The 27755-nt window shown below is 40.3% G+C and overlaps 1 protein-coding gene across 1 annotated transcript in view; it reads right to left on the bottom strand.

Moving 5' to 3' along the window:
• The window catches only part of PLB1 (phospholipase B1), a 77416-nt gene that overhangs the window by 25997 nt on the left and 23664 nt on the right, over positions 1–27755 (bottom strand). The window contains exons 18-41 of the mRNA XM_063152041.1: positions 27080–27138; positions 25929–26002; positions 24374–24417; positions 23428–23536; positions 22501–22552; positions 20607–20687; positions 19037–19102; positions 18241–18341; positions 15460–15541; positions 14759–14863; positions 14047–14142; positions 13495–13566; positions 12808–12867; positions 12357–12417; positions 11575–11633; positions 9716–9783; positions 8724–8767; positions 7383–7491; positions 3579–3630; positions 3360–3440; positions 2205–2270; positions 1729–1829; positions 833–914; positions 259–363 (exon numbers count right to left, since the gene is read on the bottom strand). Coding sequence (XP_063008111.1) covers positions 259–363; positions 833–914; positions 1729–1829; positions 2205–2270; positions 3360–3440; positions 3579–3630; positions 7383–7491; positions 8724–8767; positions 9716–9783; positions 11575–11633; positions 12357–12417; positions 12808–12867; positions 13495–13566; positions 14047–14142; positions 14759–14863; positions 15460–15541; positions 18241–18341; positions 19037–19102; positions 20607–20687; positions 22501–22552; positions 23428–23536; positions 24374–24417; positions 25929–26002; positions 27080–27138 — 1829 coding nt within the window. The remainder of the gene's footprint in view (positions 1–258; positions 364–832; positions 915–1728; positions 1830–2204; positions 2271–3359; positions 3441–3578; positions 3631–7382; positions 7492–8723; positions 8768–9715; positions 9784–11574; positions 11634–12356; positions 12418–12807; positions 12868–13494; positions 13567–14046; positions 14143–14758; positions 14864–15459; positions 15542–18240; positions 18342–19036; positions 19103–20606; positions 20688–22500; positions 22553–23427; positions 23537–24373; positions 24418–25928; positions 26003–27079; positions 27139–27755) is intronic.

Here is a 27755-nt window from a genome sequence, read left to right as displayed (position 1 = left end):
TGTACTTCAAAGAATATACTCAAACACAACTCTTAAATCAAGTTTTCACTCATTTTCCAAAACAGCAATTGATATTGACAGAACAATACATAAAACTAAGAACTGCTTCCTATATGAAGAATTCTGTGGTACTACACCAAAACCCAGCAATTTCTCATAAGAAAAGCAGAACAAAATGAAACTATTTTGAATACAGTCTCTGTAGGTAAAATACCCATCCTTAGTCCTTTAAATGCAGAAATCACCTTTAGATCATACCTGATCAAGAGGAACCTTCAGATTTTGAAGGAAAGGCTGGATGACAACTGTGAAATTTTCATGAGTATCATATCTGCCAGACTCTATCAGTCTCTGAATGCCAAGCTGCAAGAAACAAAAACCCACCAGCAATACTTCAACTACAGCTCTGCATCAAAAACCACCAGCAATACTTCAACATCTCTGCATCATAACTATTTTCTTTGTTTGCATTTTCTGAGAGCACTGGAATCAAAAGGAAGTTTTACTCATGAACTTAAATAGCCACAGCCATTGACAAAAGAAGGCTGAGATGCTGCAAAGGGGCTGAGAAGGTTGGAACACAATGCTGAAACTGTTTGTCAGGGACAGGCTTTTGGTGACTAAACTCCCACAAATTAACCTCTACTAGGAAACATCATTTTTCTGAAGACCTCTGCTGCTAGTTTTGGTCACATGATAGGTTTTGATAGCATCAAATGAGCTCTTGCTGAGTTCATAGTTTGGGTAAAAAACAGATATGATATATTGCTAGGTAATCAAGAGCTCACCTCTACTGGAAATAAAGTAACTACACCACTTTTAATAGTCATACCTGATAAGCTTTGATGGCGTCTCTCACCATTGTGAAATTTTCTGAGTTTTCTTCTCCTGTGAGAACACAGCTACACAGATAACTGTGGGGGAGGTCAGAGGAGAAAACAGGAACAAAGAGAGTCAACCATCTGATAATGCAGAGACCACCCTTTGTCATGCAATGCCCTCATGACATGGATGTAATAAGGGAATCTGTACAATCGCGTTTCTGTGAAAACATCTTATTGTCCTTGCTATTGTAATTTCAAGCCTTAATTTTATTTTCTACTGCACACGAATGATACTACTTTAAGTAATTTTGGTTTCACACCCAGATATATCAAAGTAGTGCACACTGTGTAGTTTGTTTCATTAATTTCACCCTGGCTTCCAAAGGCCCTGCAGACTGGCAAAGGTGCACACCAGAGCCTCTGGGGCTAGAAATATAGTATTTTGAAATGTACTGCCTGTTTTACTTCTGAGCTGACACCTTTCCAATCAACAATTCCTTTTGCATTCCCAAGACAGAGAATTTGTCTCTGTCTAAAAGGTCAGCAAAGAATGCAAATTACCCATTGCGCTAAAGCCTCTGAAACAGGGGAAACCTGTCTACTCCTCAAAAACATCACAAAAAAAGGCTTGCAAATCTAAATGTTTGTGCACTTCAACCCCATCTTGAAGAACCCCGTCTCATTAACTTTAACCCTAACCTCTGAGGTGTACATTATGTCCAGTTCTAGACATGGAAAACAGGTCAAAGCCAAGAAAAGGAAATGCCATCAGGCAGGGTGATGTCAGCACTGCATGGGAAAGAAGTCCACAGGACTGTGCTGCTACCTTTAAACAACAGTTCAAATTATGAGAGAAGCACAAAATTAGAACAGAAACAGGACAAAAAAGTCAAACAAGCCTTACTCTGCCAAGTAAGTGGGGCACTGAACTGAAGGGTCCACAAATAACTGTCTCAGAATGGTGATGTCCTCCACATCAACCAGACTCACTAGAGCTTTTGGAACCTGAAAGATAAGGTTAGTTTAGAAGAAAATGACTGGTTACACAGCCCACAGTGCATTTATTTTACCCCAAAGTCCAGTTATTTGACACCACTTCCCTTTCTTCACCACTGGAAGGATAAAAAATTTAAAAGATTGAAAAAGCAATAAACTCCTCCAAATCAGCTTTTGATTTTTTTTTTTTCCCCACACCATAGCTCAATTTTACTATCTGTCATTTCAGACTGCATCTCACTACTGCAGATAGACAAGACAAAAAAAAAAAAAACAAAAAAACCCCAACAAACCCCCCAAAAAATCAAACAAACAGAAGAGCTAGCATCAGTCAGTCATGTCTCAGTGTGAGCTAGAATGCTGGGATAATTTCACAGTACTTGCCTCCTTGTGCAGAATATCAAGAGTTTCTTGAATCCTTTTGATGTAATTCCCAGCTGAGTAGTGATCCTGATAGAAACAGAAGAGATTACTGTCAAATGGAGACACAAGGAATTTAGGTTGGGAGGCTGGAGTATCACATTAATTCACTTCCTTTTCTGCCCTACAACACTGTGGTCAGTAGAATGTTCTTGCTTCTTTCTAGAGACTGGGGACTCTAACATAGCAATTAATCCAAAACATAGGGAGGCTCGGTGAAATTTTGGATTTAAAATAAATCTTGTTGAGTAGCAGCATATTTAACCCAAATCCACTGGGCCCTTCATGTAAAAATGCAGGAAGTAACCCAATCTGAATGCATGCTGAACAGCATAAACCAAGCAGCCACAAGCATGCTCACAGCCAGCTGATAAGCTCTCATAAAATTACGTGAAATCATTGCTAGTCAAGGTCATAGCTATAAATAAGGCTATAAAACTTGGCAGCAGCAGCAAAGAAGCCTAGCAAGGCTCCTGCAGAAGAAGCACATTTCTCAAGCACAAGGGGTTGCAGGAGAATTGAAAATGCTCATAAGAAGTGAGCATATTAAAGGCAAGAGAGTGAGAGCTGGCAGTGAAAGGTGGCCTCTCCCTGCCGCCTGCCCACTCAGCTCCCATGACCTCCTTATGGCAGCCCTAAAGGCTTCTCCACAATCCAGAGAAGCATAACATTCAAATAAGACTGCAGCAACTCCCCTCACATATACACCTCAGCAGTCCTAGCACCTCCCCACACTGTGAGTTATGGTGTGATGACAATTGCAGGGTGGCACCCCTTTGAACTACCACTGCCATTCTTGGATGCCTAAAGAGGCCAAGCTAGAGCAGAGCAGTTACCACATCAGAGGAGTGAGGCATTTCTTCCCTTCCCGTTTTTGCTTACGGTCAAAAAACAGTAGCCAAAGCAGTGGTTCTCATCCTGGAGTAAGCCAGAGAAAACAAAACCATCCTACTCTGCTGCTGGTAACTTTTTATATCAGGGTATTGCCAGCAACAACCCCTGTCAAAACACACAGCAGCCCACGTATAACTCATGTTATCTCTGTGAAGGCTTTATGATTTCCCTTGAGGTGTTTCTGCAGTGACAGCACAGCTGGAGATAACCAGTGTCACTACTCACAGGGTCTTTGCAATAGATGCACAGGTCGTTGGCTCCAATGTGCACTGTTATGAGCTTCCAGTCAGCACTGAAGTCAATTCTCTGTGCAATAAAGAAGAAAATAACGAGTCTGAATTTCTTTACCTTTGTGAGATGCACATGGTGTCATTGCAGGTGCATCTGCTGTGTGAAGCAACGCCTATTCATGCTGTAAATTTGAAGGGGTCCCAGACTACTTACCTGATCAGTTTTCATAAGACTCACAAGACTTCTTGCTTGGGCTGGCAAGTGCCTGGAAAGAAGGAGAACTAGTGAGTGAAAGTAACACCTGCATTGAGAGATCAACATGGCCATGCTTCAGACATCTTAAATCAAGTTGACAGATATCAGAAAGGCTGAGTGAGGACACAGTACAATACTCATGTTGCTGTGATCAGATTACAGGTTCACATCTTGGAAATAAAATCAACATCAAATCAAACTTGATTATATTATATTATTGATGAATACAGATTTCACTCAAGTTCAGCAATTAATCTGGAACTGTAAGTTCAGCTCCCATAACAGTGCTTAGCACCTAAAACAGCTGAAAAGCCAAATATGGCAACAGTTGTAAGCTGAGGGCCTCTGTAGAGCCAAGGCTGCTATCAACCTATTCCTTGTAGACTAAAACACAGGAATCCCCAGTCCCAAACCTTAGCTGACCTCTTGAGCAACATGTCCCTGAAAAATGTAGGTTTCAGAGCTCACTGTGCACACCCTCCTCATTTTTGGAGCTTGCACCTACAGCACATAACTGTACACTATGTGTACACAACTTTTCCAGGGTAATTAAAAATCCAAGAAACCTTCAAGGTTACTCAGACAAATTAAGATGACAACCTTGCTGTTTTCCAAAAGCCATGTGAGTACTCTCTTTCTCTTTTTTCTGTACACATATATATATATACACACAGACAGATAGGATAGATAGATAGGATAGATAGGATAGATAGGATAGATAGGATAGATAGGATAGATAGGATAGATAGGATAGATAGATATCTAAAGTGCAATAAGTTTTGTGCTACCTAGGTTGAGTGCTTCAGCTTTATTTGCCCTGACAGACTGGTCTTCAAATATGCACAGGGAAGAGAAGAGAATGGGGTCAGAAAGCAGTAACCTTCCAGGCAGGTCTGTGGTTCAGAATGAGCTGCATCTCCCTCCAGGCTCTTGTTAGAGACACTGGCTGTCTGTCATTTCTGGGAGCATATCAGCTGACATTAATAAGCATGACACTTGCTTTGTATGGCAACCAGAGTTTAGCTCCCCTTTGCAAGGTTTTGTTTACTGTAGGAAAAAGAGAGGTCTCTCACCACCCCTGTCCAGCTGAATATTGATCTAACACTGGCATGGGAGCAGCTGCTGAGGAATGAGCCCTGTCATACATCTGCTTGTGCACTGTGTGCATGTAGTAGTTCTTATCACCATTACCCTTGTCCAATGTCATAACCTACTTATTTATATCTATCACAACCCACAAGTGGTCACAGTTTCCTTCTGCTCTTACTGTGGAAACCCCTTAGCTAGACATCATCTGCAATATTGACACAGAGGAAAACTCCACTTATTGATCTGATGGTCCACAACATATTTGATTTCTCATACAGTCAGTGAGGTGCTGATGCATCCTGAGCCAATGCAGTCAGCAAGATCCAATAACATCTTGAATGAAGTAGTGCCAGCAATGATCCATCCTTGAACTGCAGTTTCAACCAAATTTAGATCTTGACCAATGGAAACAGTTTGCTAATGGGAAATACAGATATTCACAATTCCTGTCACCTGTTTTCTCCTCTTACTCTTAAATTCTTAACCTCCTTTTTTGTTTCCACATGAAATTAGAGACCTCAGCCAGGCTCTGCTTCAGCAACATTACTCAGATCTATCCTTAACTCTATCATGTTGGCAATTAATGCAGATAGGTTTAGGAACATTTTGCTGTATGAGACCTACATTACTACATTTTCATCTAGTTCAATAAAGAGCTCTTCAAAGCAGCCATGAATTTAAGTTTAAGAAACCCTTACATCTGGTTTCTATAAGCTGGTAAGGCTGCAAAAAAATCTGATTTCAGAAATGTCCCAGCACCTCTGGAAAGCACTTTCCAGATAACCATAAAGCAAGGCAGACCAGGTAACAATTCTTAAATACCAGCATTAGCTAGTGGACGTTTTTTGCCCTGTGAATCACTGAAAAATGGATGGTTTTGGCTGATGAAGAATAAATGTTGAATTGCATCATCATTCCAGGTCAAATATCTAAAGCAGGAGAAGCATTTCCTTATGTTGCAATACATTTCAGTACTTGACTAGGAAGAATTCATCTTCTCAGCTACATCAAGAACCAAAACATTATGGGACAGAGCCCCAAAAGAAGTGTTTGAGAGCTCAAGAATAGTATTTTACAGGACTTTACTTTTGCACAACTTTCTGCAGAGAGTTATGAGACAGAGAAACAACAGAAGACAAGCAGAAATCTGGCATGATTGTTGTCTGTGTCTCCTTGCTGAACATTTACAAAACATGGTTACAAAACAAAGACAGCTCAATTTCATCATGTTTATCCAGCCCAGTCACTTGCAGGGGAAGAGAGAAGACTAATTGGTATCGATGAAATAGGCAATTTTCATTAGACTAGCATCCATCAACTCATTTCAGACAGCTAACAAATAGCTGTTTAATAGCAATGCCTCAGCTGCTGATACAAGCTGCCCTAAGTCATAATGGTGACTTAAGCGGTTGTGTATCCTGCTTCAAGTCCTCCCACTAAACCTTTTTGGGATTTAGCTGATAAAGAATATGAGACAGGCACCTCTCTCATACTTTCATGCAACAGGCAAAAACTGGAGGTAATGCGGATACATGCTGCATGGAGTATGTTAATAAATTCTCACTGATGGCTGAAGCACATTTCACTGACATACACAGTTACATTCGTTCATCACCAGATAAAAAAATGCCTTCTTTCAGTTCTGTGGGGGCTGTAGGATATAGCAGGGGACCTAGCAACCTATTTCTGCCAGGAAATCCAAGTATTTACTGAGATTACCAGAATGAATCAGAAGTTACACAGGGCCTACAGGAGCGCAATAAAATAACCTGATAAATCCTAATAATCTTTGCTTAGATACAGCAAACACAAACACCTCTCTTGGCTTCTGAAGTTCACTTCCAAAACTCCTTTGGGAAGCAAGATGAATTTTTCTTTAAACAAACAAATTAAGGTCTGTGTAATAGCAACTCACAATGTCAAATCCAGGCATGGTCTGCCAGATTCTGTGCCCAAAGTATGACTGAATTCAAGCAGCCATCTGCTTTGTTAATTAAACAGCACTGACTTTGAATAAGTATCCAGGGATTTCTAGGATAAGCAATATAGCAAAGCTCAACTCATGCAGCTTCCCAGGTGTGACTAAAAGCAAAGAGCCAAATTCAGGTGACTGCAATGCATTACAATCCCTATTACATTGGCAGAACTGGCTCCAACTGCACCAGGTCTGCAATGCACCAAAACCCATGGATGACCATTAGTAATCCTCTTTTCTTAAGATTCTAGACTGGTTTTTCCCCATCTCTCTCCTGTCCTTTCCTGCTTGCTTATCCAGAAACCTGAGGCCAGAATTACATAAGGCTTCATCTGTTTTACTCCCAGTTTCTCTTATCAATTCATTACATGCTTAATTTATAAAATCATTCACTTTCTCAGAGATTTACTGACTGATAAATAGATAAATGAATAGATGTTGAACAGGAAGAGTAGAAACCTCCCAACTGTTTCTGCCAGTTTCTTGTTTGTGGATTTCATAAGGAGGACAGTTAGTTTCATTTGAAAGCTCAGCTATGAAATAAACCCATACGTTTAACATGTTTTGAGCCAATTTCCACTCTAACTCAACTGGTTCTGCTTGCTCTTCAGAGCAAGTTGTGACAGCACATGAGACAGTTGAAAGGCAATTAGATGAAGCATCCATCACCTACAAATGTAAAACAAAAAGCTACATACTCAGCCAGTGCTCCAGGAACTGCCTGGTTAAGGAATGCATTGGAATCATTCTCATTCCCGATACCGGTTGAGTAGCCCGTGATCATAACATTGAACTCTCGAAAGATGTCTGAAAAACAGAGGTGGCTATGAAGGCAAAAAGATTCCAGCTGTTCCCTGCCTGCAGGGACTAGAAGAACACACCAGCAGTGACACAGTTTTGCTCTCTGACAGGACAGCTGCTGCCGGTCAACTTTGATGGATTCACCAAGTGGTGGGGAGAGGGGTCACCACTGCAGTGACTCAGACAGCAGCGTGCCTGCAGTGCCCTGCACTGGCACCAGCAGATAAGATGAGCAGAATTAGGGAGTACAGTGTACAGTTCTCTCTCATTTTGTAGTGGTTAAAGCCTAAAACAAAATTATCAGTCACATGATGTTGACTTTGTGAAGTGAGTGTTAAGGGTCCTTCCGCCCAGCCGGAGCTGGTTTTCAGCTAAGGCATCTGGGTCTGCTTCACTGCTGTGCAAAATCTCATACTACTGACAAATGTAAAGAACAAAGCCTCAGGTGCATGGCTCTGATGAAGTTACACCACGTTCTCCATAGTAGTTTCCAAAAGGAAGTTGGTAGAGTAACTTACAGCTGAGAGTGAACATGGCCACATTGTAAACTATAAAATCTACTTCAATCTCAAAGACCGAGTTTAACCACATTTTAGTGAGGGCTTTTATCAAATGTAATGGGACTCAATTAATCAATCAATTGGAATCAATATTCCAATTATATTCCTGTTACATTCTGTTTAAAATAATGGTCAACACACAAAAGAACAGTTTACTGGCCCTCTTCGAATGGAAGTTTATTACTACAGCTGATCCAAACTGAAAGTCATGTGGCTCTACATTAGCAATAGCCTGAGCCATGTAAAGTTGCAAGTTTCAGTGAAGAGAAATTTAAAATTATTCCCTTCAGGTTACATGTATGAGTAGGCAGCTTTATTTACTAAAGAGGCCTACCCTATGCAAATATTTCTTTTGGAAAATTGTGATACAATATTTATTAAAAGCAAATGTTAAGTACATCATGACCAAGAACATAGCAAGGTTATTTAAAAATTCAAATAATACTCACCTAAGAATTGAAAAGGGAGAGGGAAAAGAAAGTAAGGGAATTTCTATCTGTTCTCATCTTCACTGATGAAGGCAACCTTTTAATTGTAGCATACCGTTTCTTGTAAAGGTTCTTGTTAATTACATTAAGCAGCTTTGAGATACTTATAAGCTCTCTATAAATCTATCAGAAATTAGTCCCCTGCATCTCGTCAATCTTGCCATTTATATCTAGCAAAGCATTTACTTACTAGGTAGAGTAGTCACATTCTCCAACGATTCATCTCCTCCGATACTAAAATGAGAAAGAAAAATCCCAGTCACTCACCTCTTATCTGGACACAAGCAACAAACAAAGTGAAAACCTGCCACACATCATGGGGAAAAGCAAAGGGTTATTAATTTGGTAACTATCATTCTATCAGAATCCATGGAGACAGCAGAAGTGGAAGTGCTATTGGGGAGAACAGGTAAGGTTTCAGTGGTGAAGATGCTTGTCAGAAAGATTTACTGCTCTTGCAGATGTACAGGGGTACAGTCAATCTTTTATCAAGTGACAGAAAAATGTCTGACATAGCTTCATACTCAAATGCTTAATTCATACTTAAGTACTGCAGACTAGAAGGTCGCCTTTGAGGCCCACTCCAGCCTCATGAAGCCCCTCTAAGGGAACACCAAACACAGACAACCCTTGAGTGACAAGAGAACTTCAGCAGCAGCTCCTCACTCCTCCTGCTTTCTGCACAGGGATATATTTCTCCAGCTTCTGTGCTGACAGGACATACTGAGGCCACGCTCCAGCTTACACAGAACTGCTTCAGTCAATATCAACAGAACTACACCACAACAGCAAAACAATTTAGCCTTTTATGACTGTGTGTTGCTATATGTGGCAAAAGCTCTCTGGCCAAACAAACTATTTTCCATGACACTACAAAAGTTCAGAAATAGAAAACTTTGAGAAGAAGTCCTAAAACCAACCAGTTCTGACTTGTTTTGTAGATTTCCAACCTGACATCCCAACATATAAATACAAACTGTTGCAGGCAGCCAAAAATGAAAGCATGAGAGAGATCAAAAAGCTTGCTTAAATTGTTGAAAACGTTTTCTGTAAAGCTCCCCTTATGACAAAATCTTCATACACCTTCAAGAAGTGCTACCCTGAGAAGTAACCTTTTTTTCAGCTTTCTGACAGCTGAAAGACCGAAAACACATCTCTTCATCACCTTGGCTGAGGACTTACCTCCAAGACAGTCCCCGGTATTGAGTGACCACATCCTGGAGGGTATCTGAGGCAATTCCTGAACCAGCCTGGACATTGTTTTTCATTAACCAAATGAAATTAAAGCACAATTACTAATGCAATAGTAACTAGTAGTACAAGTACATAAACAAATACAATTTACTAATTTAAATAGAATTACATAGTTTTTTAATTTACTTTTTAATTGAGTGGATGTCTTCCAAAGCTTTAAAACGTGCCTGACTTTTTCCAAACCTTTATCCTGAAGGATACAACAATACCTTTCAAATTTATTTAAAAGAATAATATTGTATACATGACACAAAATGTATGATGGAGCTGTGGAACAAAGACATGGGTCTACATGAGCCAAATAACTCTTTTACGGTTGCATTAGTCAACAGTGATGAAAACATCTCAATCAAACACACAAAATGGCTAATGATATGAAACACTACATGAACTCAGCAGAGAAAAGAAGCATGTATCAGAACGGAGCACCATAATTCATACATACCAGTTTGAAAACCATTGTGCTAAATTGAAAGATTTACGGCAGAACAGGAGCAAGGAGGAAGCACTCTCTACACTTACCCCAAAGAAGGAGGCAAGCTAGCAACTACACCCCTCATAAAATAGAATTCATCAGCAGAGTTCCTGACAGCTGTGATTGTATAATTTCATTCTAAATCTAGGTGCATGTTAGTACTTGAGTACAGTACTAAGCAGCCTATTTGCTGCTACCTTAGATTAAACCACAACACTACATTTCCTTCTATGTATAAACTTCCTTGAAATAAATGGAGATTGGTGCTCAGAATAACTATGTACAAGCCAAGTGCAGCTCTAAGACAGCAATACACCACTGCATGTTCTATGAAAGCAGATTCTATTCCCAGCTCCTACAGTCTATACTTAGAAGAAGAAACACTGCAGGGCCCTAGATATTACAATGCAGCAACCATGACCATATACGGAATGTATTTCTATTATTAATACTGCAGGTTTACATCAAAATGCTTCTATTTATTTCAGTAGCCTCCTGTGTGTAGGAGTTGTAGCACCATGTCTGCCAGAGAGTTGTAAAGGGCTCACGGTTTGTACACACAATGTGTTTGTTGTTAAGGCTCAGATTCAGAGAAACCTATGCTCCCATTACATCTTTCTGTCTAGTGTTTCCTTTGACTAGTTGTAGGATTTCAATCTTTGACCAATATGAAAGGCGTAACTGTAATATAGGATGTCTGGATTTTGAAACATATTCCTTCTTGACCACCAAAAATAATCATCAGCAGCAAGAATTGTATCATGACCAAGAAGCCAGTTAAGAGTTAAAACAGACACAATAAAATGACTGAATATCTTTTGAAGGGCATTTAGTCAGAGGGCTCTCACACCATACTTCTTTATTTCATTAATGCTAAAATTATTAAAATGCTATTACCCAAAACCATTTAGCTGCATTCTGTTCCTGAAAGAACTGAGGCTGAAATAAAGGCTCATCAGTTGATTCTTATGCAGAAAAAAACTTTGAAAAGCACAGTAACCTAAGCCTTGTGCTATATCCCATTAATTTCAACAATATCTGATCTCTTCTGCCTCCAAGCCAGCAGAATACCTAGGCACCTCTTTTAAGGTGCCTGTGTTTTTGCTCGAGTTCAAAAGCATGTGAATACATGCGTGGAGGAAATGGAGCATTGGAAGACTGACACCTTCTTTCTTAATCTGGCTGCTAGATCTATTATAATCCATGAATCAACAGATCTTTGGTTCTGGGTACCACAGCTATTTCCCCTCCACTGGAGCAGGCACATGTTTATAGTTTTACCAGGAGAACAGTAAAAACACTTTCTTCTCACCGTCAAAGAATCCCCAAGGGCTGCTACAACTTTCACATCAGCTGGCTTTAGGGAGTGCACTGCAAAGGAAACAGGTACAGTGGAACCTAGTTAGGAAATAGGTATTTTTTTTCCTCTATTGTGTATGTGAAATATTCCATTGTCATTGTGATGCTCTGTCACATTGTTTTTGCAATACCCAAGTGATAAGTTAGAAGTTCTTTCCAGCTCATCTCCTGTGATTGTAGCACCAACAAATGCATATTATTCAGTACTTCAATGGTTAACATTGCTACCAAAAAGACAGGAGAGCAAGGAGCAAATAACAATAGGTGGCAAACAATATCCAGCACCAAAGTGAAGGTAAAACAATGCAGAATTACACAAAGCAGGAGCAGCACACTAAAGACTTCAAAAGACTAAGGAAAAGACAATATGAAGTTATTTGAAAAATTGAATATTGCTAAATTCCAGACTAACATGAATGAAGCTGTGTTTCCAGTTTCTTTCCATGACATTTAGGTGGAATAGCTTATAAGCTATGTCAGCGCTCAAATCTGGATTTCATCATAAGTTATGTTGAAGTTCTCCACTGTCAGTTAGTTCAGTGAAGCTACTTATTCAGGATGCTACCTTGCAGGACAGTGTGGCATTGTATCTGTTAAGCATCTGCTGAAAAACATGACATCCTCTCTGAGCAATGTTTTTCACAGTGCAGCAACCATTTCAACCAAAAATTAACATCCATCTTGAAGGACAGCTGAAGGTAATTCAATCTCTTAACATAAAGCAGGCAAGACTACCTGAAGCTGCAGGAGGGGAGGATGGAGACCTGTCCTCACATGGCAGATGGCTTCCATAATTCTAAAGAGAAAAAAGAAAGCTGAAGAGCACTTGGCTAGAAAATACAGTCAGCAGAAACTAGGATCTTCCCAGCAGAGGCCAGGTGGATAAACCAGAGCCTCTTCAGCCTCTAATTAACTAGACAGGTCTTGATTGCTCAACTCAATAGTCATGTTCAGTATTGCTCAGAAGAGTGCAGCACCCTGTACTGATAGCAGTGCTGTTTGAGCACATGTTCTTACAAGTGTTTTCTGATGCATTTTGTCTAACTCAGGGAGTACTTCCCTGCTCTGTGCCATGCACTCAGCACCCCAAGCCCCTCTGGCCAAAGACTGATTTCCCCTGTGCTGCAGAACATAACTCATTTGGTTACCATACAGGAACAGATGGGATGGTGATGTTGACACTTACTGCAGTTTGGTTAGGGTATGTGTAATTACTGTTCTTGTATGTCCTCAGGAATGGCTCAGCCTACAAAATAAGGCAATCTGAATCAATGCAAAGCAACAGAGAAACACGTGGAGATTTCCATTCCCCGAACTTTGGCTCTCAGATGTCTGTAGATGATTAGCAGCTTGATAAAAATAAAACAGAGGGATTCAAAATAAATAAATTAATAAATGAATAAATAAATAAATGAAAGGCCTTTTAAAAATCTGTATAGCAACAGTGTGAATCTGGGTTATATTTTTAAAACAGAAGTTAGAGAATACTCTCAGGACCCCACTGTGTGTGTCTCACAAGAAGCTTGTGGCCCCCTCACAAGGTATTCCAAGTTAATCCTGCAGAGCTATCCTGACTGGTACCAACACTGCTCTGTTTCCCCCCACTGAAGCTTTGCCATTCAGTGTGGATACTTGATGATCTCAGGTAGGCCAAACACCCTTCCCTTGTGTTCTGGCCAGCTGTGATGTGTGACTCTGAGGAAGCTGACTCCTGTTTGCCCTCCATCCTCTCCTGGGTGAGCTCTCATGCTGCTCTTGGTGGCACTGGCACAAAGTGTGGGAGGAGGAGCAGATCACCCTCACAGAGCCAGAGCTCCAGGCTCCCACAGACCCCCTGCACCTCCACATAAACACAGACAGCCTTGTAACTTACCTCAGATGGACATTTGAGGACAAGCTCATCATCTATCTTCTGACTATCTGTCTTCTGCCCTACAGGCTCCAGCTGGGGGGAAAAGGGGATGCACAGAGGAAAAGAAGATGAGTACCAGAGAGCAATGGGTGATGCTGTGCTGCCAGTCATTGGAAACCACCTCTGCAGCACAGCAGGACAACTGCAGGGCACAGCAAGACAACTGCAGGGCACTGCACCACTGCTGGCAGCTGCCCATGCACTGTTTCCTTGTGTGCTGAAGAGGCTACTTCCCACACACCTGGAATGTGGCCTGCTGGTCATTGTGCCTGACAGGTCATCTTCCCAGGAGACACAGCCTGAACATACCCAGCTTTAACATACCCCGAGATTTACTGGCTTGATATGACCGGGCTAACAGTTCAGGTGACCCTTCTTCATATGATCACTCTTTTCCTTTGTAAACACAATTCAGGAGACATGGCTACCTAGTAGATCTCTGGGGCGTTTTTGCTGCCAAGAGCAGGATGAAGTGAACAAGGAGAGAGCAACACAACCTCTAAAAAATCTTACCATGTTGTTCCACAAAGCACGTGCAGCCTGGGAATGAGTCTTTTGGCTGAAGTGGAAACAATCTGGGGCAAAATATGTTTCATCTGGCCACCCCTCCTAGAAAACAAGATAGGTGCTGTTACAGAGGCAGCAAATATGCAACAAGCTATGTGTTTTGTCTTCTCTCTTCCAGTGAGATAACAAGGCCTCTGAGGCAAACAGAATTAAACCAGGCCAGGGAAAGTTAGTAACTCAGAACTAAGAAGCCTTTTAAAACTCTTTAATATACTATTCCCAAAGTAATAAGGAATACACTCTGACTCTGAGTAGAGAATATCTGGGCAGAGATATCAATTTCTTTATTTCCCCTGAGATTTACACATTACAGACCTTTGAAACATATGGGTTTTCTTACCAAAGGTCATTTACCAAAGTACTGTAAAGGACTTGATGTATAGGGAATGTAGAGCAACTGCTTCCTGATGAAGATTTTGACCCAAAATATCTACTTCATGGCTGTCTAACTGCAGTGCCCCAAATCAAGGTCTGTATTCCTGTTGCCCAGTATCTCATATTCCATAAACATTTCTTGCAATTTTGGATGGTAACTGAACATAATTATTAATTACTATGTCAGGAAACTGCTAGCTACATTTACAGCCAAAACAATTTTGACAAGTCAGTGGCATTGCACCAGGATTTAATGTAGGTGTGGTTTTCTTGTTAGTTTTACCTGTGTTTTTGGCATTTCAATATTAGTCAGAAATGGCTGCATAACCACTGTGAAATCATCCTTTGTGTCATACCTTCCACTCTCCACTAACCGGCGGGTGCCCTCCTAAAGAGTAAAAGAAAAGTTGTCATGGTTCCTTCTTCTTGTTCAGCTCATCAAGCTGAACACCTCACCCAGGGGCTGCCCCTCCCTCCTTCCCAGCTTGTGCCAGGCAGCCAATGCAGACACCTTTTTGAGACACCCATCCCGGGCTTCTTTACAGAGAGGCAGCCTGGGGATGCCTGCCTGACTGACAAGGACTGGCAGCCTGCTCAGAGATTAGGTTTTCTGTCAAAAAGATGTCCTTCCAGAACTACCAAAGTGTTTTTGGTTTGGCTGACACACTGTGCCTGAAAACTTGTTCCTGAGTTAACATGTTGTTTGACTTAACCTGATTTTCAATAACATAACTGATCAAAAAACTCCTGTCTCTCTGACATATTCTACTTTCTATGGCTCTGTAACAATTATTCTTCTCATCTGTTTTGTTGGTCTAGTGAAAAAGAATTTTAAAGATCCTGATCCTACTTTTTATAATCACAACTACAAATGCATCATTAAAATAAGTGGAAACTGTCCCCCACTTTCAAATTAGCCCACCTGTGGTCCCTTGATCAACAGAAGGATGATATTAAACTTCTAACAAATGCAATGTGCCTTACCTGATACATTCTGTTAAAGTAGATCAACTTCTTTAGCTCATTGGAATTGTTCTTAGGGTTTATGACACAAGGGCACAGCATCCTGTGGGATAAGAGCATTGCACTGAGATTTGCTCTTCCTTTTCCCCCCTTGCTTCCAAGCTGATAAGCAGCAGGATTAAAAGCTCTGAGAGGGATTTCTTTGAAAGGCCATTGAATGAGAGCATTACCTCTCACCTCTGAGTTTCTTCATAGCCCCAATTCTTGAGCAGAAACACATTTATTAGGGATAAATTAATGAACAGAAAGCGAGGAAAAGCTTCCATGCTAGCAAAAGCCACACTGTGGGCCCATGGCAAGGCTTCAGCACCAGGAATGATCTCTGTGAGGAGGGGCCAGGGCTGCCTGTTCTGGACACAGCTCCAGCAAATCAACCACAGGGTATAGCTGAGCCCGTCAGCCAGACTGGTGGAGTCTGTGAAAATCTACCTAAGAATGGGCAGAAAACACCAGAGAGAGAGAGAGGAGAGAACAACAGCAGGAACAAGCAAGAGGTGCTCCATGGCAGAACAGGCATCCTGGAAGCACAGCCAGGATGCCCATGAGTGTAGGACTTATGTGGGAGTACAGGATAAGAGTGAGCAGGAAGAAGGGCAGCAAGAGACCAGATCCAGTGCCCAAGCCATGCCTGACTGAAGGGGCTGAGTGTACCCTGCAGCAGTAACAAGGGTGGGAGGAGAGATGCTTGGAGAAAGGTTGAACCTGAGAAGGAGGGAGGACAGGTGCTTTAACTGTTCAACTTCTTTGTTCATTCATTTTTCCAATACCAGAATCAGTAATTAAATGTTTATGCTCATGGACAACAAATACAATTAAGTTCCCCAAATCAGGTCTGTTTTGCCTGCAACAATACTTGGCAGGTGGCTTCCTGGTCTTTATTTTGATCCATGAATTTTCCTGCTCACAGTCCTTGTTTTCTCCCCATTGCTGGGGTGGGGTGAATGAGCAGCTGTGGGAGTGCTTGGCTGGCACCTGGGCCAACACACCCCAAAAAACTGTTCACAAGAACACTTGTCCAACATGCTTTGCTTCATGAACTGTGCAAGCATCCTTCAAGATGGAAGATTTGTTGCCACAGATTCATTGTAATCAGCTGAGAGTCAGAGGTTATAGTGTGTACCACAGCAAGGCTGGCAGAACACCAAAACAATCACCAGGACTGATGCAGAATTCTCCATGCTTAGAGAGCCATTCTAACCTGAGACATTTTAAGATTCTGTGAACTCATGTTGGCCACCTTTATCCCTCCCCTGAGGTTTTGATCTTTCTAGCACATGGATATTTTTGGGATGTTCCATCTTCCTGGGCATGCCTCATCACTACTTCAGAAATCCAAATTAGAAGAAGGACTCTTTTCAAATATCCTGACAGTGTGACCACAGTAAAGCATCCCTGAGAGAGCTCTTAGAGAAATACCTCCTATAGAGATGCAGTTGATATATGTAAAATATGCACAGATCTCTACTGTGTCCCAACTTGTCTTAATGGAGACCAGCTAAAAAAAGCTTTTACTTCCACAATGCATCAATATGAGAACAATACAAATCTAAAGAGTGTTTTCAGAAGTTCCACAAACACATGTTAGGCAACATTAGTAGACACATATTCTCTTTAGGTTGTTTGCTACTCTCAGAATAAAAAGAAAAGACTTTCAAGATCAAAATCCTCCTTAGGGTGGTTCTTCTACTCAGTAGAATGGCATTTGTTGTCCCACATGGGCTCTGCTTATCACCCTGTAAACCTGGCTTGCTGCCAGACAGGCAAATGTGAAATTTAGCATGGCACCTGAAATAATGTGGAAAGATCACAGCTATTGTGAGACAATCTAATCTTAAAGGCTTTGCTAACTATCCTTGTCCAATGATTAGGGCCTTGAGATACTTGTGATACCTGTGTACTCTAGCCAGTAACCTTTGTAAAAATAAATAAATAAAAATTTCAAAATAACTACAACTGGGAGTACCAGCACCCTGAGTTTCAAACGCAATTTTCCACTGACAGCCACAAGGAAGGCACAGCAAGAGGGTTGCATCTCTTCTCTCCTGCAAAACCAGTGGCTGCCAACATTCAAAGGACAAAGTTATTCTCCCCATCTGTCCAGAAAAGCAGAGACTTGCTTTTCTGAAAACAAGCAAGTCTTCCCAGAAGCAACTCCAGGGGACAATGCTGTATCCCATCTGAGTCACCAGAAGTCCACTCAGGGTGCAGGCTTCCCACCTCAGCAGTGGACTAACACTGATCTGGAAAGGATTGTTGAGCCACAAAGCAATAGGTGGCACAATGAAGCATCCAAAACATCTACTTAAGACACTAATTAGAGATAAAACTAATCATCAGCAATGAGATTACAGAGACTGAAAATTGCAGAAGGGAGAGGGAGAGTTTTAAGTGCAGAAAAGTAAACCTGTAAACACAACCAGAAAACCTTGTATCTTAGTGTCTTCTCTATTGTCAGCAAAGAGTGCCCAGCTGAGCTTTCTCTTCTCTGGCTTGAGCTCACTTGCATGGTAAGTGTGGAGCCAAAAGTGGCACCTTCATAAGAAACAATAACAGCAGGGCTCAGATACAGAGACAGCCTCTTCTAAGTGCTGTGCTGAAACCAAAATGTAGGGACAAGCACAGAGAAAGATGTTTGGTAGTCTGAAATATGAGATCCTTTTCCCTTTAAGAAAAAACTGCAACAAAGATGTTGCAGCCCTCTGTGAGCAGCAATGAGAGCTGTAACATAAATGATCTGCAGACCTCATGATCAGCTTTGGGCAGTTATTGTTCTTCGATTGATGCAGCTCCCGGAGCTTTGGAATGTAAAGCATCGTCACCAGGTTCACATATGCCCGCGGAACCTGCCAAGAGGACAAACAAATCCTTAGCAAACTCCTGCAGCACAACAGAGTGTTGGTTTTGTCCCTACACAGCCACAGCAGGCCTTGGTAGCAGCCTGCTGATTCAAGCATTGTGTATTATTTATGACAGAGCTATTCAAAGTACTTTCTCAATAATTAATTCCCCACACAAGCAATACTAAATTACAGCCCCTGCCTGCACTGCCTAGTTCTGTTCTAAATGTTGAGAGCTGGTCACTTGAAAATGATGGCTTCAAAAAGGTCCAAACAAGTTGTTATAGGTCTCAGCAAGACCCAGACACCTGCTAACTCTTCAAGCACTCTCATCATTCTTCATGAGGAATATCAGAATCTCTCTCTTAATGACCACAAAAATATACTTATTTGTAGTTTAAAGAACAAGCAAAGCATTTTCCAATCAGTTAATAATGTTTGCTCCACATTGTTATAATGTTTTTTGATATTATTTGCCCACAGAACATCAGCTAGATCTATGAACATCCTTATTCCTTTGGTAAAAAGCTTCACCAGTTCTTTTTGCCTTTCACAAAGATTTTCCTGTAAGCAAACACTTCTGGATACAGCAGTACTCTGCAGATGAATGCAAGGAAATAAATTCTTAATCAATTATGAGTGACTGCTTAGAAACAGAACAGAAAATCCCTGCTCCAACATACTAGAAAAGTTTGTTTTACCTCTTTGTGAAGTAAGTCCAAAGCTATTTGTATATTGTAGGTGTAATTTTCAGGAGAATAGCGTACCTGTTAAAGCAAGAGGGTTGTATTTTATTATTAATTTACTCAGGCAGGGACAAGAATGACTAGCTGGAGTCTCTCACAGTAGTGTTTATGTTTCTAACTCTTGAGTCAAAAGTAACAGTCATAGGCAAAATGATCCTGTCTCTGCTTTTCTTCCTTCCCATCACAGCTATCTCACTAGCAAGAAAAGAACTAGCAGCCGCTGGATATCAGTGAGGATGAAAATTCACAGGGTTTTATCAAACATCACAACATCCTCAATTCCTAGGCTTGCTTGGGCTGGTCTTAAAAGCTCAGCTAACAACTCATTAACAGGGGCCATATATAAGGGAGAGAATAGTTGGTGTAAAAGCAAGTTAATTTTTGCTGTATGGAATATTAGAACATGTCTCCCATATGCTCCTTACCTGCCACAAATAATAACTGGCAAAACTTATGTGTTTAGCTGGGAATGAAATCACTTCATATACTTGTCTTTCAGTGCTAAAATCTCCTTGATCCATTTTAATGGTTTAAACACTCTAACTTCATTGTCTTAAGCAATCCAACACTTATTTTTTCACTTGTGGGACTACAACAGTCACATAAACTTTCTTATGAGAAATGCCTGTCTTATTTTCAGCTTTTTTTCTCTCTCATTTAATTTCATGCAGAAGTTGATTGAGAGCCCCACTTGCCTACTCTATAGAAGCAGACAGCTCAGATCCCTTATTCATTTCCTAAGTCACAGCTCAGCAAGAGTTCTGTGGTTGGCACTATTTGTACTTGTGCCACACAAAGATTGTTGTGATCCTTGGATGCACACACGCTCTCCTTGCCACCCACCCATCATGTGAACAAGCACTTTGTGTTTGGGTTGACAGCAGAAGGTAGGAATGCTTAATTTCCTCCTTCCTTGTTTTATAACCATCTTACTGTGCTGCTTTGCTGTTCTTCCTCATCCAAAATTAATCATGAAGGATGACAAGTATGTGCTCAACTGCCTGTGAGTAGGTAATCCTCACCACACCAAGTGAGGAGTCTGCCACAGCCTTTCACCTCCCCTACAATCACACATACCAAAGGCTAGATGTATGCATGTTTTTTTAATATATATATATATACTACATTATATATCATAGAATTAGCATGAGCTGTGCTTAGAACTTTTCCCATAGCACTGAAAATATTGAGAGTACCAAGTAAGACTAAGGAGTGTGACAAGGCAAAGAGGAGTAAAAAACACTTGGCATTTTATCTACAGGAGGTAAAGTCACTATGCAACAAAAAGTTATCCTAGTTAGCAGCAAAACAAGGTCTCAACAATTATGTCATTTACAGGTGTTCTAAAGGCATCTCTAACACTATGCTGAGGAACCTGAAGGTCTCAGCACAGTTGCATTCCAGAGCTGCACAAGTAAGACCTAAGCTACTTTGGTCTCACCCCCCGAGCTCCTCCCTCTCACCCCCAGCAATGCATAAAGACCTCGTGGCTTGACTGGCCCAGCTCCTGCTGCAGGGAACTTACTGGATCCTCGCAGACACTGCAGAGGTCATTTCCTCCTATGAAAAGTGTTATGAGCTTCCAGTCATTCTGAAAATCTATTCTCTACACAGAGAAAGAGATGGAACAGAAGTGTTTCATTAAAAAAAGAAAAGGAGGGAGATGCCAGCAACATACTAAATACAAATTTCCCATTTTCAGAGTACGTGGCTATCGTTCCCTAGGCATCCACAACAGAAACAAGTTTGTAGTCATGACTGAAGATGTAGAAACTGCTGTGATCTAAACCAAAATTACAATATCAATGGCATCAAATTATTTGCTTCAGTAAGGTGTTGCTCAAAACCTATCTGTATGCTTTTCTTAGTAATATCTTGTGCATACAGAGTGACTCTTCCTGCAGTCCTAGAAATATATCTTCATACAAAAATTATGGTATGTGTTTTACTGTGTGATAAATAATGCAGCTTTCCTGCTGGTAAACCCTGGGGGACAACATATTTCAGACTTGCTGACAGATAAACTGCAAAGAACAGTGGGACAATATTAACTCAATCTAACAATAATGGCAAAATATTGCAGCACTTCTTGAGAAACAAGGACTTTGCAAAGGGATAGCTAGCTAAATCAAGGTAATTATGCTACAGTAAATAAACCCCTTCTTAGCTTTGAGGAAAGGCTCAAATATGCTTAGTAGCATGTTGTGGATGTTGTGCTCAATATTCTAATGCTTTAATTTCAGTGCAAAGCACCAACAGTGCATCAGCCTCCTTTTTCAAAGGCTGGAGTCAACGTATCTCTGCTAGTAAACATACTGTTCAGTAGTTTGATCTCAGAACCAAAAGGAGGGAGAAACTCCCTTCTGCACTCAACAAGTGTTTTCAAAAGTGAGAGTAAAAAAGATCTCTTAAATCAAAGATATATGATCTCCACCACAAGCAGGCTTTCTCATCAGAAGGAACTTCACTAGTTATATAAAAACAATTATTACATAAATAAAAGATATTTCCATACATTTCTGTTAACATTCTCAGGGCAATAAATTTGGCAGAGTAGTGTTTAGAAACTTTGAATGAAAACCATCCAACCGTTCATCGTTAGTTGGTGCTCCTTTTAATCTCATATCAGATGAAAATCTTGTTTACAAGAAAGTGAACCAAGAAGGAAGGTACTGCAAATATTTTTGCCAATATGTACACACCAGAGTATTTACACTAAACATGCACATAGATATCTTGAAGGCTTTTTGGCTGCTTTCCAGCTACACCATTGGAAAGCCAAACTATTATAGTGTAACTTAGGTCACTAATTGCATAGCATATTTGTCAAATTACAAATAGCAAACATTCAAAGCACGAGCTGAGGTGAGAAATATGCAAGCAATTCTCAACCTAATGTGTATTTTACAGACCATTAATCAAATAATTTGTAACCATGAATGTGTACCTCAAAAATCAGCTGCTGACTAGATGAAAGAAGGGACTAATTTGTTTTTTTAGAAAACAAGTCCCTTTCTCACTTCACATGCTCACTCCACACAATTTGCTACTTGAAAAGCTTGCCCTCAACATCCTAGCATGTATCATTTTTTCTGGAAAAACCACTTGCTTACCGGATAATTAATAGCACCACAGCAAAATCCTCACAGAGAAAGGGTTCTGTTATCTTACAGGGTGACACAGGTTGGAAGCAGAAGCAACAGCCCTGCATTTACAGCCACTTCCAGTAAAAATGATGGAAAGGTTACAATTACCTGGGCTTGATAGTAGCTATCATATACTGGCAGAAATTCATTTAAGACTAAACTATAGATTATTTTGTGCTGAACTCACACTCTGCACTGGGAAGTTTTATGCTGTAGAAATTAATGATGCTATGTCACTTCATTCTAAAGATATTCATGACATGTTGAACTCACAGAATCATTCATCATGCGGTCCACCAGTCTCCTAACCTGTGCAGGAACATCCCTAAAAATAAAAGAAAAATAAAATCATAAAATGCATTAAAAAAAATTTAGAGAAAGAATCCTGCATAGATAACAAGGCAAAGAGGAAAGCTGACTAATGGACATCAAAAACCAAAAAACTCCAAAGAAAGTCCAATTTTCATTAAATGGAATATATGATATAGCAAACAAAGGCTATGTTTTGAGACAGTGATGGAAAAAATAAAATAATTAGCATCCGACAGGCATTGGGCTACTTTGCAAATGCTGCATAGTTACTCTTTTACCACGTATACAGAAAATGCACTCTTCCCACCATCAGACAGATGCTATCAACAGATACAGCTCTGAAGTGTCTGTGCTCATACCAATGTTATTATACAGCCTCAAGGCACCAAAGTAGGTCTTATAAGAACAGTTACCAGTAGGAAAAAAATAGGATATGAATTGCACTGAAGAGGTTGCATGGTGATCTCTAGTTAATTCCCAGCTCTGGCAGACCAGGAATTAAACAATCCACAACTTTCTCATTCTCTACACAAACTCTTGGTCCTGATGACAAGAGGGTTTGAATATACTTCCTATGAAGTGGAGATATCTTTTGTCTGACTCACAACAGGACAGCTTTCTGAGTAGTGCCTGTAAAATGCTGTGGCTTTCTTGGCTGAAAATGTCAGAGAAAGTATTGCTTTTGTTGCTAATTTATTTGCAGTGTTTCTAGTCCTTGTCAAAGTTCTCATCACATATCTTGGACTTCATGCTATTGTTAGGATTAAAAATATTTGCCTATTAGACTTACTGTGCTCCTGCCAAATTCCAGGATTTGGGCCATTTTAATCACAAGGAATTTTATAGAAAAAATCAAATTCCTATTAAAATTAAAAGTTTTCCTCTTACTCTGCATGAGCTCCGGCCACAGCTTGGTTTAATGCAGCATTTTTTGAATTCTGTGTTCCAGTGCCAATGGAATACCCTACCAAGGATGGGTTGAACTCACGGAGAATATCTGCAGAAAGGGACAGCACCCTGAAATATTGTTTTTTGCAGCAAGTAACAAATGAGGCAATAAAGGTTAGATTTTAGTAAAATACCATTAAAAAGCTTTAGAAGATAGCTATTAAAAAAAATTCAACATTTAAGTATAATAAACATGGAGATTCATCACCATACAACCATTTCCCTGCTTTCAAGATTTCAGAATCTCATGAACTCAGATATCTCATGACCTAACACAACCATCTTGGCTAGCAATGTCATTTTGCCTGGCAAGCAAGGCTGGGTAACCATATACTCAGGCAGGAGAACCTCATGTCATCATGCTCTAACTGCAGACAGGTTGGAATCAAATCCTTTAGCCTGATGGCCCCAGATGTATTAACCCCAAAGACCCCAGATTCCCTTCTAGATCTTAGGTTACAAACCAGCCTTACAAACACCTCAGATCTAAAATATCCTGACCTTTGAAAAGCATGTAAAATCTGATCTTGTAATGTGATTCTGCTCCTGCCTAAAACAACTTTCCCATATAGTCAAAATAGTTTCTTTAGGCTATGAGCGAAGACCTTTGATTCATCTGTGACCAAACACATTTTAGACAGAAGTATAACCAACAGAAGAATACTGAAACAACCAAAACCTAGGAATTACAAAACACATAGTTAAGTCATGCACAGCATATTACAGCCTGGCTGCTAAGCAACTTTTACTCAGCAGTGCACATTGAACACAAAGGGATTGCTTGTGTCACACTACAAATTTTAACCCTTTTCTCCTGTCTCCTTTTAGGTGTTTGAATAATAAACAGCACCACATACGTATCAAATTTACAGAAAAAGCCACTTACTTGGTAGTGTCGTAACTGTGCTTATGTTTTCATTTCCCCCAACACTGTTAAGAAGAAAGAAGAGGGGAAAAAGGTTTGGTTAAGGTCCGGTGGGCTCGGCAAGGCAAGGGACACGGTAGGAGAGTGCCCCCTTTTGGGGTTACTGCACAGGTACAGAGTGTGCTGCTGGCTGCGCTGAGCCCACCGCGCCCTGGGTGCCCAGGGGGGCACCACATCAGAGCTCCACACTCAGCTCCAGCAGAACAGTCATACTAGAAGCCCTGAACAGCAACTCTCCTTTCAGCTCTTTCACGTGTTTTGGCATATTTTTTAACCCAGCTGAAAGAAATGTGATTTTTTCAAGGCTGCCACCTTTGCTACAGTTGCACCTATTAAAATGTTTATAGCCTCCATTTTTAGTTAACACATCTAACCAAAATAGAAAGTTCTAAAAGCATATATTTCAGAGTGATAAGTAAAATCAATACCTTTGCCTTACCCCATTGCCTTCCCCCCACTCACATTTCACTCAACTGGAAGAATACTTCTAGACTGGTGAAATTCACCATTATGTCCACGTGCTCTTTATTCTCCTTCACGCTGAAAAAAATTACTTGCATACTTGTTGCAAAAAAAAAAAAACTCAATGGATTTCTATTAAAGATCAAAATATAAAATGTTTGACTTAGAACACCTCTATAGTGACCCTTTAATTGGGAACAGATTTGAAGTGCAAATGGAAGTGCTTGAGGCCGAGCTGGATGGTGGCACCATGGTCTAGTGAAAAGTGGCACTGCCCATGGCATGGGGGTTGGAACCAGATGATCTTTAAGGTACCTTCCAACCCAAATCATCCTATGATTCTGTGAATGTGTTTGAACTTCTTCTGAAGTTGCAGTGATTGGTAAAAAATGATGAACAGAAGATCAGCCTGACAAGTTTGGTATTAAATGATACAGTTGCAGATTCACAAGTGAGCATGACTGCCTTTCTCCAGTCTTTTTGATGTGTCTAACAACATGCTGCATATGTAAAAGCCTGTATTGATCATAATTGATAAACTGTTCTCCATGATGTAAGCAATACTGGGAAAGGATCAAGGAAAGACATACTGCATATGAAACAACAGCAGAATTTTTTTTTTTGTTGACTACCAATTTTAAATAAGACAAATGGGTGATGTGGGCCACACTGGGCAAGAGCAGATAGGGTACAGAAAGAGCAGGGACAGAAATGCAGAATGAGCAAGTGTTGCAATGGCAATGGAGTTTAGAAGACCATGTTCCAGGGTCTCCTACAATCATGAGACTGAAAAAGAACTTAACAAGGACCCCATTTTTCAATGTACCCAGGTCTGTTCCAGCCATGCTAGATAACTCTCTACATACCACTGGTACTCTAGATAACCACTAGTTGGAGTATTTTCTTTAACAAGAGTACAGCCATGTCCTGTCATGCAAAACGTGACATCAAATCCAGTTTCCACAAGCCTTCATTTGCTACAAAACCAACTATATTGACCAAAACTGGAGAAAATGGATTCTCTCCCACTGAGGAGAAGATTTCTGGGACTCACCTCCAAGACAGACCTCGGTACTGAGTCAGGACATCCAGAACATCATGGGGTCTGGATCCTGCCCCATTACCTGCCTGGAGGAAAAAGAGTTCACCTTCAGAAAATAAGCATTGCTACAGTAACTAGTTCTCTGAGTGATCCTACTGAGAGTAACTTAAAAGCATATTAATGAAGCAAGCTATGTCATCTTCCCAAAATAGAACAAATTCCTGTTCTCAAGAAGTTCAAGGCTTTTAACTAGGTAGGTATTTTAACTCCACTCCAGTGAATTACCCTCTTCTATCAACTTCATTATTAGATCAAGTGGGGGAAAATTACTTGAGAATGTTCAAAATACTAATATAATTCTAAATTTACACAAGGAATAAATATGACCGCAGTTGTTCTGAATTAATAATTTATTATAATGTTCCTCACATTAAAAAGTTGTACAGTGATTTTATGTCTTTCCCAGTTTCTCCAAGGAAACTGACTACAATGTGATAATCAGCACAGAACATGTAGGAAACATGAATTATTATATGAGCAGTAAAGCAGTCACCACTGATTGGAGAATCACAACCAGTCTAGGGGTAATGAGCTTACATAGTACAAGGAATAGCGTTAAAATAAAAAAAATCTCCAGGCAAGTTCCACTCAACACACCTGATGCTCTATTGCAATTTTAATCATATATTTTGTTAGTATGAATCACTATGGCTTTATAGGCTTTGGTATTATCATACACACATTGTTCATATTATATAGATATATACACAGATATACACAATCAGATGCAGAACTTTTTCTTCCTCAAGCTGCTCACTAATAGCTTTCAGGGCCAATACTTTGGGAGCTGCCAAAAATCAAAAGAAATTGTAAAGAAAAGTAAATGTTTCAAGTCCACTCCAGCAAAATAGTTTTGCTGCTACACAATCTAATCTTACATTTCTTCCTTGTGTGACACTCTTGTGGACTTCAAATGGGAACTTTGCACTCAGATTAGATTCATGATCTGATTATCAATCAGCCAAGGTGGAGTATGGAAAAAAAATGTGAAAAACGCGTTGGGCTCAATAGGGCATGGTATGTATACCATTTCCCAGGTTCTGAAATCAGAAATTTCATTGCAAGTTCTTCGTTGCAATGGCTATCTAGTGACCTTTACTTACTGTGAGTGAATCTCCCACAGCAGCAATCACTTGAATATCCGCTGGTTTCAAATTATGAACTAAAAACAAAAGGTAGTGTAAGGGAAAGAACAAAAGAAAACTACAAATTGTGTTGGTTATTAAAAGTTTTCCTCAGAATAAGCATAATAAATCATTGCAAAAAAATTTTAATACTCATAACAGCATCAGTTGAGAATGACAGAGACTGATAGGCATCAAACCACAAATTATTCTTGGTACCATAGCTGGGCAGTAGCTACAGTGACAAAGGAGGCAGCAAGATTCCAGTCTTGCATTTGTTCTTCCTCAAATTTTTTTAACTGGTGAAAATTACTGAAAAGCAGGCATAGCTCTGGTGGATATTTAGAACCATCACAGGTTCTGAGGAATGAAAAATCTACCCAAGGAACTCCACATGGGTTTTTGCACCTCATACTGCATTAACAAGAGCCTCCTACAGTATTTTCCCCCCTGGAAATGAAGGACGTGGCTGCCTCCTATCTTTTCCAGTGTCACTTTGTTTGTACATGGAAGACGCAGCTGCATAAACTTTCATCACTCTTGAGGTAGTGAACTCGCATCTTGCTATACAACCACTCACATTGTTCCAAAAACTCTTAAAAACCACTGTCAAGAAAGCGCACTTCTGCAAAGAAAAGAGTTCCTCTCCTGAGTA

The sequence above is a fragment of the Melospiza melodia genome, chromosome 3, assembly GCF_035770615.1.
Source record: "Melospiza melodia melodia isolate bMelMel2 chromosome 3, bMelMel2.pri, whole genome shotgun sequence".
Classification (NCBI taxonomy): Eukaryota; Metazoa; Chordata; class Aves; order Passeriformes; family Passerellidae; genus Melospiza; species Melospiza melodia.
This window is presented reverse-complemented; position numbering and strand designations above follow the sequence as displayed.